Raw genomic sequence first — 20,451 nt, forward strand, 5'->3', positions numbered from 1 at the left:
GGGTCTCTCCGGTCCTAGTCCAGCACTCTAACCACTACTAATGCATATGCTGGTAACCTCCGGGCTTGACTACTGTAATGCACTGTGTTTGGGGCTGCCTTTGTACATACTGAAACTACAATTGGTACAGAATGCAGCAGCCAGACTGGTCTCCCAAAGGGACCACATAACACCGAATTTAAAATAACTGCACTGGCTGCTGATATGTTTCCGGGAGAAATACAAAGTGCTGGTTATTACCTACAAAGCCCTTAATGGCTTGGGTCCAGGGTATTTAAGAGAGAGCCTTCTTTGTCATTAACCCTGTCTGCTATTATGATCTTCTAGAGAGTCTGGTTACAGTTGCTGCCAGCTCGTATTTTGGCGACTCGAAACCAGGCTTTCTCTGTGGCTGCCCAGGGGCTTTGGAATATGCTCCCTGCTGAAATAAGAGCATCTCCTTCTCTGTTTGCTTTTAGGAAGACCCTCAAGACTCCCCTGTTTTCTCAGGCTTTTAACTGAAATCAATTTTAAACTTTAATTTTGGTTTTATTAGACTGTTTTTACTGTATATTGTAAAATTTTGTTTTACTCTGTCTTGTATTGTGTGTTAAATTTTGTACACTGCCTAGAGATGCACATATCAGGCAATATAAAAATATAAATAACATAATATAACATAAATCTGTTAGTCTTTAAGGGTTCACAAGACTCTGTTTTTGTGTCTTCTGTCAACTATGTGCTACACTTACTATCATACTTTTCTTTGACTTTACTTTTACTTTCCAGTTTCCTCCTCTGATAGTTCATGAATATATTGTTCTGAGCACTAATTAGGATTCTTAGAGTGTGATTTGCTTCATTTTAGGTTACCATTGATGGACAGGATATTAAGACCCTGAATATAAGGTATCTGAGGGAGATTATAGGTGTGGTGAACCAGGAGCCTGTGCTGTTTGCTACCACAATTGCAGAAAATATCCGATACGGCCGTGAAGATGTCACCATGGAAGAGATTGAAAAAGCTGTCAAACAGGCCAATGCCTATGGTTTCATCATGAAGTTGCCTCAGGTGAGGGCTTTTGAGCTACGCTTGCCTTGAATGTTTTTAAATATTTTAATACTTTAATCTTTATATAGCACCACTGATGTGTTTGGTGCTTTAAAAAAATTACACACAAAATGAGGGGCTTCTGTCCTGAGCAGTTGGCACTTGAAAACTTGTCATGGAAAGAGAGGAGGATATTGGAAGCCCAGGTAATGGGGGGTGCAATTACATTTAGTTCAGTGTCCCTTTCTTAGGCTTATTTTCAGTAAGGTATGCGGAGTAAGGGACTGATCCAAAGGCTTCACTGAGATAGGTCTTGAGGAGGGATTTGATTGAAGGAAGAGAGAAAGGCAACATCATTACAAATGCATGCTGGGCAGGAGTTACAGGTGCCTGGGGGCAGCAAGGGAGAAAGGTTGTTAAATGAGATTTGTTTAGAAGGATGTATCTTAGGTCTGAGGAGGATACAGCTTGAGGAGTCACAGGCTGGGATGTATTGGAATATGAGAGTGGAGAGATAATGGTGAGAAGAGATAAAGCTATGGAGGACTTTGAAGGTAAGGAGAGGAATTCAAGTTGTCTCTCTAGTGGTCAGGAAGCAAGTGTAGGGATTAAGAGAGTTTTGGACAGGAGTGAGAGGATATAGAGGTGTGATAACAGAAAGCCAGAGTGCAGAATATAGGATAATGCTCCCTTAAGCCTTGTCTTTCAGAGTTTAACAGATATTACATGCCTACAAGCATATTTAAACCCCGCCTGTCAACAGCTGATTTTTTTAAAAGGAAAAGTTGTTTCAGAAGCTGTGATTTTGAGTGGCCAAGAGAATATGCAGGTCATGTCTAGTTAAGTCCTCAGATATGGTTTTGGCTTTGGGGTGTGTGTGTGTGTGTTTTAAGGACAGTATTTGATGATCTATTCTGAGCAGAGCTGGTTTGTGTCCACATTCCTATGTTTGTTTGCTATAAGGGCCATTTTCAGTTTTTCATACCTTATACATGTTTCTAAATATTTAGAAATAAGGTGCACCTTATCTCAGAAAATATGTTTCCTACAATGTCAGAAACATGGGGCAAGTATTTATCTAGCTCTGAGCATGTGGTGCATTTGTAGCAAGGAAAGCACCCATGCCACACCTCAGCATTCCTACACAGAAATTTTCCTCTTTGAAGGAAATAGCAATGTGAGAAGCTGCCCTTGGTAACAAAACAAATTTCTTTGTAATGAGATGTAAAACAATAAACCAATCACTTTGTATTCTGTCTTGCAGAAGTTTGAAACTATGGTTGGAGACAGAGGGGCCCAGCTAAGTGGAGGTCAGAAACAGAGGATAGCAATTGCTCGAGCTCTTGTTCGTAATCCCAAGATTTTGTTACTTGATGAGGCTACATCAGCTTTGGATACTGAAAGCGAAGCTGTGGTACAGACAGCCCTGGACAAGGTCTGTACTCATGTAAAAACCTTGTGTAACAGAAAATTAATTGTTTTTAAAAAGTTAGTGCCAATATTGATTGACATACTAAGGGAAATTACTCAGAGTAGTCCCACTGAAATTAAAAGAGCAAGTTAAGAATGTCTTAACTTTTCCTTTTAAACTAAAAGAATAAGTTAAGAATTACTTGACTTTTAATTTCAATTGGACTACTCTGAGTAATTTTCCTCAATGTTTCCTATTTCAAATTGGGGACAGTGGTTTGTTTTTTAAAGGGTTCTTTATAATAATTATTTTCCTCTGCTCTATATGGATTTCAGTTTTAGGAGCAATTGTTGAGCTGAAGGTACACCATAAACATGCATGGGATTGCATTGTAAGAATATTTTTGTAGAAGTGTTACTTGTGACCCCAAACAGTGCAAGCTCATAATTACAGTTCCCTTTGGATACTGTGAAGCAATCTAGGAGTTCTAGCCTTTTGGACTGATTCCTAAAAGTCTCTAAGGGCTGAGGCGTAGAGAGCATTGTGGCTCAGTCTCTGAGGTGAGGAGCAGAGATAATTAGTTATTCCAGGCTTGCTAGCAGAAGAACGTTTAGCACAAACTAAAGATTCATGTAAAAGTTAATGAGGTGGTAAAATATTTTAACATCGAACCATGAATACTGCATACTACACTACACAAGACTGTGAGAGATGGCCAGCTCTGCTACTTTTGCTTCCCTTTCACCTCCAGCTACCCCAAAACAGAACCAGGTTTGAGAAGTTGAATGTAAGGAAGTGCATAGCTGGATTCCAGAGTGGGAGAACCAGGTTAGCTCCGTGCTCAGCCGTGCCTTGTTGACTGGCGTTGAGCAAATTATTCTTGAAGCCTTACTGCTGAGGTTAAAAGACAAGAATGGGAAAGCAGTGCCTGATGAAAGTCTTTTCCGTGCAATATCAAGCGGAAATGCAGGAAATGGTGCCTCGGAACATGTATAGATGCCTTTTCCTTGAATTATTTTTGAAGAACTTTCAGGGAAAAAGGTATGACGGTGTGAGATTCAGCTGCACTGTTTTTCTTTTCTTGGCAAGTGCAATCCTTTTGCACTAAGCAAACGAGATAATTTCCCTTAAAATGCAAGCCAAGAGCTTATGAAAGCATAAATATTTTCCTTAAATCTCTTTGCGTGTGTGTTTAGGCTAGAGAAGGTCGCACGACTATTGTAATCGCCCATCGTTTGTCTACAGTCCGAAATGCAGATCTTATAGCTGCTTTTGAAGAAGGTGTCATCACGGAGCAAGGGAGCCATAATGAACTTATGAAAAGGCAGGGGGTTTATTTCAAACTTGTGAATATGCAGGTATTCATCTATTTGTTCATTTTTCTCTATTACATTATAAGTATAACTTTTCTGGAATTCGGTTCAGTTCTAATTCCATGCAAGTTTTATGTCCCTACCTACCTCCACCCGCCAGTCCCACCAGATTCTTTTGACAATTGATATTGCACTGCCGTACTCTTTCATGTCTGATCAGCATATCTCCTGGTTTTGAGCCTCCATATCACTTTGCAAAAGTACAGCATTCTGTCATTTGCTGTACTATAAAGGAATGAGTGATGCAAGAGATTAATAATCCAGAGAGGGGAAAGAAGGGCATATAATTAGTACAGAATAAAGGGCAAATTAATTTTTCACATGTGTAATGAAGAACCACAAATATTTATTCTCAGACAGCTCTTTTAAATAAAAGAAAATTCCCAAGTAGGTATACAGAAAGGCATACTGTATTTACTTGAATCCAATACTAGGTTTTTTCCAGGTTCGTTGCTGGTAGAAATTGGGGGATCGACCTAAACTCAGAGTCCCGTTCCATTTAAGTAAACAGGTATAAGCAGTATTTAACCTTTATTTTTAAGGGAGTTGTCTTAAATTCAGAGGAGTCTTCTATTTGGGTAAATATGGTGTGTTAGTGTGTGTGTGTGTTCATCTGCAACTAATAGAAGTTCCAGGGAGGAGATCTGGATTAAGGCTGTGGTAGAGGGTTAGGGTTAGAGCCCCCTTGTCCATGCTTAGCCCCAGACCAAATTAGTAGGGTTCATGGCTGCTTCTAGAAGAAGAAGAAATTCCATAGGGATACACAATCAAGCTCTCAGTTAAGCGCTAATTTGGCCAACAAATAACAACCATACTAGACTTTTGTTGGACTTTCCAACTTTACTTAAATAGATAGTTCTTTCTTACCTTCTGCAGAAATTCCATGAAGAAGCATTTGTGCTGCATGTTCCTCGCATTCAAAACCCAGAGTTTTCTATCTAGGAAAACTTGGATTCCACCACCCACACCAACTGGCATGCCTACTTTGAATTGTGGTTGTGTGAGCATCGTGGATTTGTGTTGTTAGTGCTCACAGTTCTTCCCTCCATGCCTGGGCCATTTTAAAGTCTGTGAACATGTGGGAAGCTCTTTAAAAACAAAATTAAAAGTGTCATCATTTGTTTCATTCTGTATTCCTGTAAGCCACTGCAGCTTCCAGGCATTTGCAGCAAAACAGCCTGGATGGTCGGAATGTTTTCTTCTTGTATCTTTTACATAAGACCACATATACTGATATGCACAATTTTCTTCCTAGACCTGTTACACATTTATGAAGGGGGAAATGTCATGTTAAAAAAAAATCTCTCATATTTGGGCCGACTTGGATTTTGTCTCCACACTTAACTTCAGTATCTGATGCGGAGGTATCCAGTGACTCCTCTTATGTGGTTAGGCTAGATCAGTTCCAGTTTGTGACTTCTGAGGATGTGGACAAGCTTATTGGAATGGTGCGGCCCACCACCTGTCCTCTTGACCCTTGCCCGACATGGCTTGTTCGATCTAGCAGGGAGGTTGTTGTAGAAGGCCTGGTAGAGATTATAAATGCATCTCTAAGGGAAGGTAGGATGCCTCCTAGTCTTAAGGAGGCAATTATTAGACCACTTCTAAAGAAGCCTACCTTGGATCCCTCGGAGCTGAGTAACTACAGGCCTGTCTCCAACCTTCCATGGCTGGGCATGGTAATTGAAAGGGTGGTGGCCTTCCAGTTCCAGACAGTCTTTGATTATCTAGACCCATTTCAAACTGGCTTCCGGGCTGGCTATGGGGCAGAGACTGCCTTGGTCGGCCTGATGGATGATCTCCAATTGGAAATTGACAGAGGAAGCATGACTCTGTTGGTCCTCTTGGACCTCTCGGAGGCTTTCAATACTATCGACCATAGTAACCTTCTGGATCATCTTAGGGGTTTGGGGGTGGGAGGCACTGCTTTGCGGTGGTTCTGCTCCCACCTCTCGGGCAGGTTCCAGATGGTGTCCCTTGAAGACTGCTGTTCTTCAAAATCTGAACTTTTGTATGGTGTCCCTCAGGGCTCTGTATTGTCTCCGATGTTGTTTAACATCTACATGAAGCCGCTGGGAGAGATCATCAGGAGATTTGGTGCAGGGTGCTATCATTATGCTGATGACACCCAAATCTATTTCTCCATGTCAGCATCATCGGGAGAGGGCATAACCTCCCTAAATGCCTGCCTGGAGTCGGTAATGGTCTGGATGAGGGATAACAAACTAAGACTGAATCCAGATAAGACGGAGGTACTCATTGTGTGGGGTCGGAACTCGAGAGACGAGTTTGATCTGGCTGTTCTGGATGGGGTCACACTTCCCCAGAAGGAACAGGTATGCAGTCTAGGGGTGCTTCTGGATCCAAGTCTCCCCTTGGTGTCCCAGGTTGAGACAGTGGCCAGAAGTGCCTTCTATCAGCTTCGGCTGATACGCCAGCTGCGTCCGTTTCTTGAGTTAGACGACCTCAAAACAGTGGTACATCTGCTGGTAACCTCCAGACTGGATTACTGCAATGTGCGCTATGTGGGGCTGCCCTTGTATGTAGTCCGGAAACTACAGCTGGTCCAGAGTGCAGCAGAGTGTGGCTGGTCCAGAGTGCGGCTGGTCTCTGGGTCATCTAGGAGAGACCATATTACTCCTGTATTGAAGGAGTTACACTGTTTGCCAAATGTTTCCGGGCAAAATACAAGGTGTTGGTCATAACCTATAAAGCCCTAAACAGCTTTGGCTCTGGGTTTTTAAGAGAACGGCTTCTTCGTAATGAACCCCGCCGCCCATTGAGATCATCAGGAGAGGTCCGTTTGCATTTACCACCGGCTCGTCTGGTGGCTACTCAGGGATGGGCCTTCTCCGTTGCTGCCCCGAGGCTTTGGAATGCTCTCCCTAGTGCAATAAGAGCCTCACCATCTCTTACATCCTTTAAAAAGTCCTTAAAGACGCATTTCTTCACCCAGGCTTTTAACTGATATTGTTTTGATTGCTTTGAATGTAATTTTTAGAATATTGTTTTAAACATTTTAAATTGTGTTTTACATTTCTTGCTTTTAAAATTTTGTTTTTGTTTTTAATTAATGTTTTACTTTTTAATCTTTTGTAAACCACCCAGAGACGTAAGTTTTGGGTGGTGTAAAAATATGATAGATAGATAGATAAATAAATGTGAATAAATGGCATTAACTTTTTTTGTTTTTACTAACTGCAGTCAGAAGAATTATGACATTTGCATGGTAGATCTACTTTTGTTACAAATTTGTGTGTGAATTATTCATTGTTTTATAGCATTGTTACCCACTCTGAGCCTCTGGGGATAGGGCAAGAGAACATCTAATTTACAAAAACCAGTTATGTCATTTGTATTCCTATTTACCAGCTGTGCCTGTATAAAGAGGCTTGATGTTTAGCAACATTAATATATTGATCAAATTCAGTTCCAAATGTGATCCCTGGCCTTCTAGGAACATTTTGCATTGATAAGTGTTTGGAATTCCAATCTCTTTCAAATCTCCTGTCCCGTTTTAGTCAATCGAAACTGAGGTTCAGTCAGAAGAGATGGACGAAAGTGAGCTCAGTGTTGAAAACAGCAAATCAAAACAAGCATTAGAACGCTCCTTATCAAATGGAGTGAGACGGCGTTCAACTCGCAGAAGCTTTAAAAACCCAGAAGAACAGGAAGAAGACCTTGAGGTGCAAATTGTTCAGCCTGTAAGTACTTTGGTTTTAGATCTCTATGTTACATTAGCAGCACTGTTAATGGTAATTTGCCTCTGTACTAAGATGCATGCCTAGACTGTGGTCTACTCATGCAGCAGAACAAGTATTCATGCATTTGGGAGCCTCTGTCCATTCAGCTCATATTTTGTTAGTGTTGAAAAATAATTTGAGATATTATGGCTGTTAGTCAGAAAGGGGCATTACTTAACTGCCTACATGAAAAATACTCATGTATTCTAGGATGAAAATTTGCCCTCAGTTTCATTTCTGAAGATTATGAATTTGAATATATCAGAATGGCCGTATCTTTTGGTGGGAACGTTTTCTGCAATCATCAATGGAGCTCTGCAGCCTGCATTTTCAGTAATATTCTCAGAAATCATTGGGGTAAGTTCAAGGTAGGCTTCATTTCTGATATCCGTTCCAAAACTAAATTTAAAATTGTAGAAAATGTCCGTCCCAATTAAAATATATAGTCCCATGATAAAATTGTTTCTTTGTAATGAGAAATTAAGGCTTGTGGGTATGGGGACATGGGGGCAGTTTTTCTATAGCAGCTGTCATATGCTGAATGTTTGCTAGTAACTAAGATCTTCTCTACAGAATGCAAGTTCTGTATCCACATGATGATTTACATACAATTTAAGGACCCACTGATTCAAGAGCAGAATGCCCGTGCATGAGGATCAATGCATGAGGATCGCATTGACGCTCTGTGGCTCCTAAGCGCTGGTGCTATTAGGAATAATGGGAGGGGTATTGCTAAGATCCACAGAGGCTCTCCAACAGCATCAACATGATTTTCACATGGACAGAAACAGCGTGGGCACCGTGCTCTTGGGTCAGCAGGTCCTTGCTATGTGAGTCACATCTGGCTCTTTACAGAACAACTTGCATTCTGTATGGAAATTCTTAATTACTTGCAGACATTCAGCCAATAACAGTCTTTCTCATGCATCATTCCAAATGCTGACAAGTGGCTGTAGGTCAATGGTAAAATACATGTTTTACATACAGAAGGCCCCAGGTTCAATCCCTGGCATCTCCAGGTAGGGCTGAAAAAGACTCCTGTCTGAAACCCTGGAGATCTGCTACTATGAGACCTGCTACCATGGGGTATGAGCTGTTAGGCAGTGCTGGGGAGGAATCAGCTGTCGTGGTGCATGCCAACACCAAACATGTTGGGAAATGCAGTCGGGAGGTACTGGAAGCCCAATTAAGGCTGCTAGGTAACAGGCTGAAGTCCAGGACCCCCATGGTAGTGTTCTCTGAAGTGCTGAGGGGTCCCAATGTGTGGATGAGATGTTGGTGCCGGGAGGAAGGATTTAGATTTGTTAGACACTGGGATACATTTTGGGACAAGCGAAGCCTGTACAAAAGGGACAGACTCCACTTGAACCAAGATGGAACCAGACTGCTGGCTCTTTAAATCAAAATGGTAACAGAGAAGCTTTTAAAATGATACCTGGGGGATTGCTGATAAGAACTGGGTGGTATCTGGTTCGGCAAGCAAATTCCCCTAAAGTATGAGGGCACAAATGTTTCGGATAAATCAGAAGGGGACAGAGTAGAACCAGAAGTAGAACAGAAAGAAACACGTGGCAGCCAGTCAAAAATGTCAAATGATAATAAGGGAGACACAACATGTCAACACCAGGTAAGAAACTTGGTGTATAGGTACCTATATACTAATGCCAGAAACCTCTGAGCCAAGATGGGTGAACTGGAGTGCTTGGTTACTAATGAATACTACATATAGTGGGCATAACAGAAACCTGGTGGAATGGTGAGAACCAGTGGACACAGTTATTCCTGGATACAAACTCTACAGAAAAGATCGGAAGTGGAGGATTGGGGGAAGAATAGCACTGTATATTGAAGAAGGGATAGACTCCAACAAGCTAGAAAAGCTAGGAGGACCAGAGTCCTGCACAGAATAATTATGGGCGACAATACGAGGACTGAAAGGAAATGTATGTGATCGCCCTCCAGATCAAAACACTCAGAGTGGCTTGGAGTTGGAGAAGCAAATCAGAGAGGCATCAAAGAGAGACAGAGCAGTAATAATGGGTGACTTCAATTACCCACACATCAACTGGGCAAATACACATTCAGGTTATGACAGAGAGGCCAAATTTTGAGACATGCTAAACGACTGTGCTTTAGAAGAGTCTCCACTGAGGGCATGTCTTCACCTCTTGCCTGTGGGCTTCTCAGAGGCGTCTGGTAGGTCACTGCAACCCAGTATGTGAATAGGTTTCACTATAAATGAACTAAGTAAATACGTTTTGCTATAAAGAAGCAGGTGAAGTTTTTAGTAATAATTTATTGAAATGAAATTAACATTGAATACTGACTGTTTTCTAGCTTTTTGCAAGTAACGACAAACCTTATGTAAGGGAAAAGAGCAACCTATATTCATTGCTGTTCTTAGGACTTGGGATCATTTCCTTCATAACTTTTTTTCTTCAGGTAGGTTGTATTGTTTTATCTTATTATGTTTGGGCAGAATTATTATAAGTAAAGAACAGTCAGTTTGTTTTGCTTGGACAATGAAGGATAAATATCACTTTTAAATCAGAATACTTGAAATGTTTTTTGAAGAAGGCCTGACATTATGTATTTAATTCTAAAAAACAAATAATTGGCCTTGGCAGCTTGACCACATGCCAGGATAGAGAGGTCAGCTGTCCCAAATTTCTCTTTTTCCAAACCTAGAATTAGTACCCAAGTACTTCTCATGGGAAATGTTCAGCATTTTGAACTGAACTGTAGCCACAAATTTCAAATTTGGATTAGATTAATTGTTAGTGGGGGAAATGGTAATATGGTGTAAAATTGGTGTAGTGATTATTTGCTTCTGATAAATAAATGCATGTATGTATTTCAACATTCATAACCTATCTTCCAGTACTCCTGCTTCCAAAGCAGTTGACAAACAACAATAAAATCCAAATCAATTAATAAAACAATAAAAGCAGCCATAGCAAACAATACAAAAATCATAGCAGTGGCTAAAAAACTGTGCCACAAAATAAAAATATCATAGATGGAAAAGGTTTAGAAAAATACAAAGGTGTCTGCTTGATGCCAAAAAGCCTCTCCAGGAAGAGTGTTCCAAAGATAGGGTGCCATAACCAAGAAGGCCCTTTTCCTGATTGTCTTGTGCTTGGCTGCTGTGCTGGTGCAGTTTGTTGTTTTGCATTCTTTTACCCATGTAATGCAATGTTATGATTTTCTTCCAATGAAAAGAAAACAATATCTACTGAACTATAGAATACTTATGTAGATAGCCGGAGCACACCAATGAACTGGTCAATTCTGCAGCCCAGTAATTATCCAGTTGCATCCACTTCAGGAACCCAACTCAGAATGAGGGCAAGGTAATCATAAGGGAGAAGGAGCTAACACCAAGCCTACTGGGCCCATGACTGGATTATGACATGCTGAGGCCCTAAGCTATGTCAAGCTTAAAAGGCATTACACACACATACAGGAGAACAGAATATTCTAACAGAAAGGGCAATGAAAATATAATTAATAAAACTTTATTTTTACTTGGTCAAGATGCAATGAGACACTAATAATCTAACAAAAACAGGTACAGGAGAACCTTGTTAATTGTGGACCCAGCATCCACAGTAATTGCCATCCGATCTCAGTATATGCGATAAAATTAGGCAACCAAAGGATAAGACTTGCATATCTGAGGGTTGGGGACAGGTGGAAATGACCTCAGAAGTCATTTCTGCCCGCCTTTTTGAGGACAGGAGCGATTTTGTGGCTCATTTTTGTGAAAAAGGAAAAAAAATGTGATTTTTCGCACACAAAAACCCATGTGTGTGTGTTTTTAAAACTTCTGGGGACATTGCTGGACAGCTGGGGACACAAAGAGCATGGTAGCACACCCACTTTCTGTCCGTGTTCGTCCCATTTTTGTCCTTTTGTCCTGTTGTCATCTTTTTGTCCCACTGTCTCGGGAACCTAACTCCCTAATTTCCATTGCCCTAATGCCTCATTTATCTGTGGTTTCGCTGTTTCCCACCCCCACCCCCCAAATAATGGGGTTCTCCTGTATCTTGCATACAGGAGATGTACTGCAGGGAATAATGCCTATTTGCATTAGAAATATCTTTAAATGAAAATATGTTATGTCAAACTTGATATTTAGTCTTTTTTAAAAATTCAAAGTAGAGATGAAAAATTTCTGGAAATCTTGAAGCCATGAAAAAAAGGTCCCTCTCCCCGCCCCGGAAATTTGGGCGGAAATTGAAGTATATGCCATACATTTTTTCTAGCGCCCTGTATGGGTCTAAAGTCACATTGTTTCTTTAGGAGCATTTATTATGTATAACCCTCTTTGCTCATAACATTGATCATGTTTGGTATATTACATTTAGATGTACTGTATCATTGTCAGCAGTTTCTGCTTCTTCTGATCCTTCATTTTTATCATCTTAATAACTTGTGAAAACTGAATTGCATGTATTCAGACAAGCCTCTTTGCCTTTTCACATGCTCTTTATTTCTTGATCTGTTATATTTCCACTTTGACCAGTTTCTTTAACATGCTGTTATTTCTCTGTTATTTCTGGGTGTGTGTGCAAATTGCGGAACTTCAGATAAATGGGGCATTAGGACAATGGGAACTGGGGGGTTAGGTTCCTGAGACAGTGAGACAAAAGGACAAAAATGGGATGAAAACGAACAGAAAGGGGGTGCGCTACTATGCTCTTTGTGTCCCCAGCTGTCCAGCAATGCCCCCCAGAAGTAAAAAAAAAAAAATCATGGTTTTTAAAATGAAAAATGATTTCCCCCCCTTTTCACAAAAATGAGCCACAGAATAGCTCCTGTCCTCAAAATGGCGGGCAGAAATGACTTCTGAGGTCCATCCCCGACCCACAAATATGCAAGTCTTAACCCTTTGATTGCCTAATGGGGGAATCTGACGCAAGTAAGAAACTTGGGAGAGTAAAGGCCAGAATACCTTTCCTTATATGAGGATATCTGAACATCTTTTCTGAAATATTTTATTCATAATTCCAAAATAATATATTTCATAATCCAGCTTTTTAAAAAATTTCAGTTTTTTGGGGGGGAGAGGGACAAAAAAAGGCCTTCAGGAGGAAATGGGAAAAACCTGGGGTTCCCCCCCCCCCATTTTCCCCGTGTTTCTCCTCCTGGGCCTTCACATCACTAATTCAGAGCCCCCTCATAATTTGAGGATAGCTGTAGTCTACCTAGTTAATGCCTAAATCCAGCACTGGTTGGGCCCCTGACAGGATGGATATTTCTCTTTTCCACAACCTTGTTTTTCTTTCAAGGGGGACACAAGAAAGGAAGGGTGCCTGTGCTGCTTGTCCTTTCATTTTCTTCTGAACTTTCTCCATGGAGTTATGGATAAAATGTCTCTTTCAGGGTTTCACATTTGGCAGAGCTGGAGAGATCCTTACAATGAAGCTTCGCTACATGGGATTCAGAGCAATCCTTAGGCAGGTATGAGGAAGAACTTTGTTTGTTTCAGTTGTGTCCAGTCGCTTCTCACTCAGTGGGTTACAATAAACTTTGTACCCCTAAATCTTACATTAAGCAATATGCTATAATATAGGAACATAGGAAGCTGCCATATACTGAGTCAGACCATTGGTCTATCTAGCTCAGTATTGTCTTCACAGACTGGCAGCAACTTCTCCAAGGTTGCAGGCAGGATATTTTATTTATTTATTTATTTATTTATTTATTACATTTTATATCCCTCTCTTCCTCCAAGGAGCCCAGAGCAGCAACCCTGTGAAGTAGGTTAGGCTGAGAGACTGAATGGGGATTTGAACTTGGGTCTCCCTGGTCCTAGTCCAGCACTCTAGCCACTACACCTATCTCTCAGCCCTATCTTAGAGAAGCCAGGGAGGGAACTTGAAACCTTCTGCTCTTCCCAGAGCAGCTCCATCCCCTGAGGGGAATATCTTCCAGTGCTCACACTTCTAGTCTCCCATTCATATGCAACCAGGGCAGACCCTGCTTAGCTAAGGGGACAAGTCATGCTTGCTACCACAAGACCAGCTCTCCTCTAATGTGACTAGTTTCTTGCACTCATGTCAGAGGAGTCTGAGTTTCTCAAACTGCACCCTCACTACAATGCCACATGGTAAGCCACTTTTGAAACTGAGGAGAGTGTCAAAAATAGTGGTTGATATGGCAACTGGTACAGTAGCTCTTTCAGTTGCAGATTATATATTTTGAAACTTTGGGGACCAGAATCTGCAAAAGCGCCATGAGTACCATCTGCTGTCTGATGAAGTGTAGACAAGTCCCACTGACTTCATTGAACTTAAGAATGAGTAAATTAAAGCTACTAGAACAGCAGCTCTACAACTGATATACAAATGAATAATGCCCATACCTTATATTTTAACATATATTATCATCCAGAATAACAGCCTAAAAGGATTTGAAATGTTTGTTACAGCTGAAGAGTTAAAGACCTTTGTAGCAAATAAAGATGCTGTAAAAACTGAAACGGGTCCCTTTGTTAAAACTGTTCTTGCTAGCTTTTGTATAAATCTTAATTTGCCCTCCGCTTTTAATATTTTTTATCATATCTTAATTATAGGACATTGGTTGGTTTGATGACCCTAAAAACAGCACTGGAGCCTTGACTACAAGACTGGCTAATGATGCTTCCCAAGTAAAAGGCGTAAGTACTGTAAATGCATGTGTTCTCGGCAATTCTAGTTATGGTGTACAACAGACACACTGAGTTCCACATTTGATTTTTGCTTTGATGGTAGACAATAGGCCTGTGCACAGCCCAAAACGTTGGATTCTGGCCTGACCCCACCTGAGGTTGTCATGTAGGGCCATTTCAAAGAATCTGTTGTGTTGTGTGTGTTGGGTCGCAACTGATCGGGAACTTGACATGTCTGTCAGAGTGCCCTGCCTCCCGCCCTGCCCTCTCAACTGCTCAACCATGGGAAGGCCCTCTGCTGTCATGGCAGAATTCCATGGATGTCCAACATGTCTGTTGAACCTGCCTTGACCTCTTCTCCTCCCCATCCTTTACCTGGGACCAAGAGAGGGCAGGCAGCAGACTACATAGTGTCCTCTTTGTTTCATAGCAACCACTCAACCATCCGCCTTGCCTTCTGTGGCTTCTATTTAAAAGGCACTTCTTTTCTGCCCTCAGTCCCAAATAAAGGACAGGGAGGAGACTAGGGCACTGCAGGTTCAACAGACCCGTCGGATATCCCTGGAATTCCGCCATGATTGCAGGTGGCCTTCTGATCATTTGACTGTTGGGAGGTTCCCTGCTGTCATGGTGGAGCTCCCTCTGAAAATGCTTGACATGTCTGTCAGACTGACTGATAACTGCATAGCTATCTGGCTTTGGATATTTAGAGCCGCTTCCTGTTTCCCATGCTCCTCTGAAGTATCTATATTAAAACATTTGCAACCTGCTTCTATTTCCTAAGGAATTATTTGGAACACATCTCTTCCCATGGAGAGATGCAAAAGTTCTATTTTGGATGATGTAGAGAAACACAGAGAACAGGAAGCACGCAATACTTTCCTGTCACCCATCTGTCCTTACTGTTTTAACTTTAGCCAGTCAGAATTATATATTGTGACAATCTATTAAAATCTAAAAAGTAATCATTTACAGTAATGTTTGGGCTCATTGCCAATTAATATGTGTGTCAACCTTTGTGGATTCAAACGAAGCCCTTCCTCCAATCCAGAATTCTGCCCTCCTACCATACCACTTCACTGAGAAAATAAAAACTAGAAAACCAGAATAGATTTTTTTTTAAAACCCAACATTCCTGTTCATTCAGATCATATTCTTAAGTGTGTAGTAAAAGCCAGCATATTTAAGATGCTTTTTACTCTGAAGTTTTGAGGCTGAGCAGTAGATTGAAAAACTACTAACCTTGATAGGAATTCTTGAGTCAAGTAATCTTCTGCATAGTTTGAACAAATTAGGGAACAAATTAAAATGGGATTAAGAAGTTTTGCTATATCTGAACAGCTACATAACTTTCAGGATAGATGCTAGGTGCACTTCATGCATCTGATGAAGTGGACTGGTATCCATGAAAGCTGGTTGGTACAATAAATGTATTTGTCTTTAAGGTGCTACTAGACCTGTGGTGGTGGTGGTTGTGGTCAAGGATGTCACCTTTCTAAATGTTGATGGGTGTTCAGGGCATGTCTACATGGAGGGGATGAATGTCCCTGGGCCCCTGCCTGGGTAACAGCTTGCACTTTGCTCTCCCACTTCTCTGAAGAAGGGGCGGGGTGCAGGGACCATCTTCACTTTTTGTCCCAGGGCCCATTCCAACCTTGCCACACCCCTGCGGACACTACATTCCAAAAGCTAAAGAGAGATTGCCAGCTAGAAGGAAAACATCTCATGTCATTAGCCTCCACTGATGAAACATCAACTGATCATCTTGGACTATTAGGCTAAGGCACCCTTTTGCTTAACGAATTATCTCTCAGCCTTCATTAACTATCAACACACTTTGTTTTCCCTCCCTCAGGCTACAGGAGCCAGGCTCGGTTTGATTGCTCAAAACATTGCAAATCTTGGAACAGGGATTATTATATCACTTGTGTATGGCTGGCAATTTACTTTGTTAATCTTGGCTGTTGTGCCCATCATTGCCGTAGCCAGTCTCATTGAAATGAGAATGTTGTCTGGACATGCAAAGCAAGATAAGAAGGAACTGGAATCTGCAGGAAAGGTAAGCCAAGGGTAAATTTAATCGATGTTGCCCTGCTCCCTCAATCTTCTATGCTGACCATTGTGCCTAGAATTCCGAGACACCTCCCAAGTGTAACCTTTCAGATCCCTCTCACAAACTATTATTTCCCCACAACATCATATTTTATATCTGAATGTTTCACGAAGCCCCCTTTCTTGGGTTATGTGAAGAGTGGCTCCTTCCAGCACTGTCAGCAAGCATGGCCTCAATTTCTGCGAAGAGCAACACTGCTATAAAGAAGAGCGACAGTTACTCCTGCTAACTGAGCAGGGAGGCATCTTTTTAGAGCCAGTTCAGATGAACACTATCCAGCACGCGCAATAAGAGTGGGGACACCCCAAGAACACACTTGTCCTGACGTCAGACAGAGGATGTTGGAGTGCATGTAAAGGGGAGATTGGGATGATGTCATGCAGGGGCATGGCTAGGGGAGAGGGGGCCCATGTTCACCCCTCTCCCCGGCGGCCCCTTGGAGTGAGGAAGATAATGAAGAAAATAGGGAGGGATGGAGCTGGGGGGCCCTCAGGAGCTTGGGGGCCCGGCTTCTTTGAACCCATCAGCTCAATTATAGCTATGCCCCTGTTGTCATGTGATGAAAGGACACCCCGAGAACACATTGGGACATTCTCTGGTGATGTCAGGGCAGGCGTGCTTTCGGGGCATCCCCAACCTTATCGCATGTGCCAGGCAGTGTTCATCTGAACTGTCTCTCTAAGTGGTGACTTTCTTATATTCATCAGGGGAAATGTAACTGTCCCTATTCAGTCCCAGCACAGCGTATCTCCAGTTGCTGTTGCTGGTGGGTGTCTCTAATGGGTGGTATTTTGTTTGTTTGTTTGTTTTTGCTCTCTTGGGACAGGGAATCATCTTATTGCTTTTTCTGTGTAAACACTGTGTGGACTTTTTCTATTGAAAAGTAATAAATCAATAAAATAGGCTCGTCTCATGTGACCTGAGGCATCTTATGTTCCTTAGGCCATGTGGGAAGGAGCCATATTGCAGGTCCTGCCATGCTACCAACCTTTCATTAAAAAAACAATAGGACCTACAGCAGGGATGTCAAACTCCCGGCCCACAGGCTGGATCAGGCTCACTGAGCTCCACTGACTGGCCTGCGTGAAGCTGGGATGAGCCACCATGGCTTTCTTCCCCCCGCTGCCTGCTAAAGAAGCAGCATATCTTCTTGTTTGCCTGCTGACAGGAAGACTATCTATCTATCTATCTATCTATCTATCTATCTATCTATCTATAAATTTTCCCTGAGCATATTCTAGTGTAAAAGTAGTGCATTCAGCTAATTTAAGTAGCAGAGTGAGGGAGGGAGGAAGAAAGCAAAGGAGTGAGAGAAAGTGGGGGGAGGAGAAAGACAAGGTGGTGCGAGGTTGTAATGGAATCAGATCTGACCCACTACCTGATTGGATCTGACCACTGACTTACAGTATTGTCCACTTCTTGACACATCGGACAGCATGATGTGCTATGCAATGCTGGCGTTGCCTGTCAGCTGGCACTGCTGCACACATGATAGGCAGCTCTGGCTGTGTTGCACAAGCGGGCAGTTGCCCATCAAATTAAAATTGCGCACCTGCAGTTGCACAAGATCTACTTCCAGTGGAAACAGTGAAAGTAGTGCTGGCAACTGCAGGCATGCAGTTTTAAGTAGGTGCACAACTGTCCACTTGCTCAGCACCACCAGGCCTGCCTGTCATGTGTGCAGCAGTGTAAGGCTGATTGTGCAAGATCCAGTTTCTGGATGAGCAAGAGGCTTGGCTGGTCCTTAACTCGAACAAACTGGAAAACCTAATATATGCCAGTGGGGTTTGGGGAAGAGGTTTCTGAACTTCCCCTCCCCCTATCCCTCCTCCTAGAACACAATACAAGGGCTTTTATATGTCCCCATTTTGGGAGTTCAGAGTCACCACCTCCATGGCAGGCTTGATTGCTGGTCTTGTGACACAGCTGTGCTCTGGTGTCAGTGTTTGACCCCTGAAGCCCGGCCTTCAGTACTCGGTCAGTGGAGTGCCATGTTTTATTCATTACGGGCTTTCCCCAAGTGCTGTGTGCCGATTAAAATGGAAGAGCAACTTATTATCTAATAACAAGTGCATTTTCTCTTTCTTACAGATCGCAACAGAAGCAATAGGGAATATCCGAACAGTTGTTTCACTCACTCAGGAAAGAAAATTTGAACATATGTATGGACAATACCTGCATGGACCATACAGGTAAGAGACAATGAACATTTTAGCCCATATTTGAAAAACTATATCTTGAGATTCAAATGTTTCATGCTATGCTCTTTCAAGAGAAAAAGAGGGAGAGCTGGGCTTGTGGTAGCAAGCATGAATTGTCCCCTTGCTAAGCAGGGTCTGCCCTGGTTTGCATTTGAATGGGAGATGACATGTGAACACTGTAAGATATTCCCTATAGGAGATGGAGAAGGTCTGGGAAGAGCATCTGCATACTTGCATGCAGAAGATTCCAGGTTTCCTCTCTGGCATCTCCAAGAATGGGCTGTGAGAGACTCCTGCCTGTAACCTTGGAGAAGCCACTGCCAGTCTGTGTAGACTAGTTGTGTCAAACTCAATCAGGTGGTGAGTTGGATTTGATTCTGATGCACCTCTGGGGGCCCACACAAAGCCTCATGCCACCTTCAGTCGCCTTGAACCCGCCTCACACCATCTTCCATCTTTCGTCTCCCTGACCTTTCTCTTACTCTCTTCCTTTCTTCCTCCCTCCCTTGCCCTGCCACTTAAATAGCTGAATGCACTGCTTTTACATCAGAATATGCTCAAGGAAAATGTAAATACTTTTCTGGTATTTTTTTGAAAGAAATTCTGAATACTACTCCCCGATTACCTATAGATACCAAATTCTGAATACACAACCCTGCTGCTGAAATTAGATGAATGCACTACTTTTTACACCAATGGTCTGACTCATATCAGGGTCAGGATGCTTGTCTCCTAAGGCAGTGCCATTTTGCCAAACAGTATTGCATTTAGTTCTTCTCAGGCACGAGAGTTAGGAAACCAAGGTGGCCTTATAATGTAAGGGAACAATTGCTGAAGCAATCAGAATTATAAGCAGCATTAGGATCACTTGCTGTTACTATGTAAATTGTATAGCATTGATTGGAATGGTGGTGCCCAAACAAGAGAACCGGCAGCAGAATAAAATACTATAAAGCCAATTTAGGGAAATTAAACTCAAAAGTCTGCTGAAACAGATGGTTCTTCAAGGTCCATCAAAAACTTGTAGGATCCTGATGAATTGCCAGTTGATGTTTCCAGGCCATTTTCAGAGGCAGCCCCATACAGAGTGCATTTCAGTAATCAAGTCTGGATCGAGCTAGTGTATGGATTGCTGTGGTTCAGTCTGATCTCTCCAGGCACAGCCACAGCTGGCAAATCAACTGAAGCTGATAAAAAAGACTCCTGGCCACCATGGTCACCTGGGCATCCAAGGGCAGCTCAGTATCCATGAGCACCCCCCAACTGGGAACCTGTGCCTTCAGGGGGAGTACAGCTCCCCCTGTCCTGCATTAGATTTTAATTGAGACAAGAGGAACATGGGCATCTCTGTGCAATCTTCCACCTTTTGATCTTTCTTTACAGAAATTCTGTGAAGAAATCACACATTCATGGGCTGACGTATGCCCTTTCCCAAGCAATCATGTACTTTACCTATGCAGCCTGTTTTCGATTTGGTGCCTGGCTTGTGACAAATGGGTACATGGAGTATAAGGCTGTTTTCTTGTAAGTATCCCTCTTGTTTTTAAAATAAAAATCCACTCGAGTCTTTTTTGTGTGCCTATTAATTAAAAGAGCGGCCCCCACGCTGCACAGCATGACACATTACATTTCCAACTGACCCGGTCAGCGGTCTTACACAATAGTGCAGGTGTGCAGACACTTTAAGTTGTGCGCTGGTACTTCCGGAGTGCAACCTACATTGGCAACCCATGTAGGCATTTGGGGGTCCTGGAGGCAGGACAGGGTGAGATGTAGTGAGATGAAACCAGCACAAGTCTGGTTCTGCCTGCTGAATGTAGCCTCAATTCAGAACCAAGATCATTCTAACCAGCCCCTAACCTACTGCATCACAATTCTGCATTTGATCTGCATCATGCCACTGGCATACATATAGTTCTTACCAC

The 20,451-nt window shown here is 42.3% G+C and overlaps 1 protein-coding gene across 9 annotated transcripts in view; it reads left to right on the top strand.

Annotated features, from left to right (window-relative positions):
* ABCB1 (ATP binding cassette subfamily B member 1) overlaps positions 1 to 20,451 on the top strand; it is an 81,359-nt gene that overhangs the window by 53,340 nt on the left and 7,568 nt on the right. For 8 of the 9 annotated variants that reach the window (XM_053263952.1, XM_053263950.1, XM_053263955.1 and 5 more), the window contains 11 exons: positions 848 to 1,051; positions 2,295 to 2,465; positions 3,638 to 3,799; positions 7,336 to 7,518; positions 7,768 to 7,914; positions 9,895 to 9,999; positions 12,946 to 13,023; positions 14,138 to 14,221; positions 16,068 to 16,271; positions 18,417 to 18,517; positions 19,910 to 20,050. In XM_053263952.1, coding sequence (XP_053119927.1) covers positions 848 to 1,051; positions 2,295 to 2,465; positions 3,638 to 3,799; positions 7,336 to 7,518; positions 7,768 to 7,914; positions 9,895 to 9,999; positions 12,946 to 13,023; positions 14,138 to 14,221; positions 16,068 to 16,271; positions 18,417 to 18,517; positions 19,910 to 20,050 — 1,580 coding nt within the window. Of the gene's footprint in view, positions 1 to 847; positions 1,052 to 2,294; positions 2,466 to 3,637; positions 3,800 to 7,335; positions 7,519 to 7,767; positions 7,926 to 9,894; positions 10,000 to 12,945; positions 13,024 to 14,137; positions 14,222 to 16,067; positions 16,272 to 18,416; positions 18,518 to 19,909; positions 20,051 to 20,451 lie in introns of those variants that run through there. The other variant, XR_008310225.1, reaches the window with a different exon arrangement.

Source organism: Hemicordylus capensis, chromosome 6, assembly GCF_027244095.1.
Source record: "Hemicordylus capensis ecotype Gifberg chromosome 6, rHemCap1.1.pri, whole genome shotgun sequence".
Classification (NCBI taxonomy): domain Eukaryota; kingdom Metazoa; phylum Chordata; class Lepidosauria; order Squamata; family Cordylidae; genus Hemicordylus; species Hemicordylus capensis.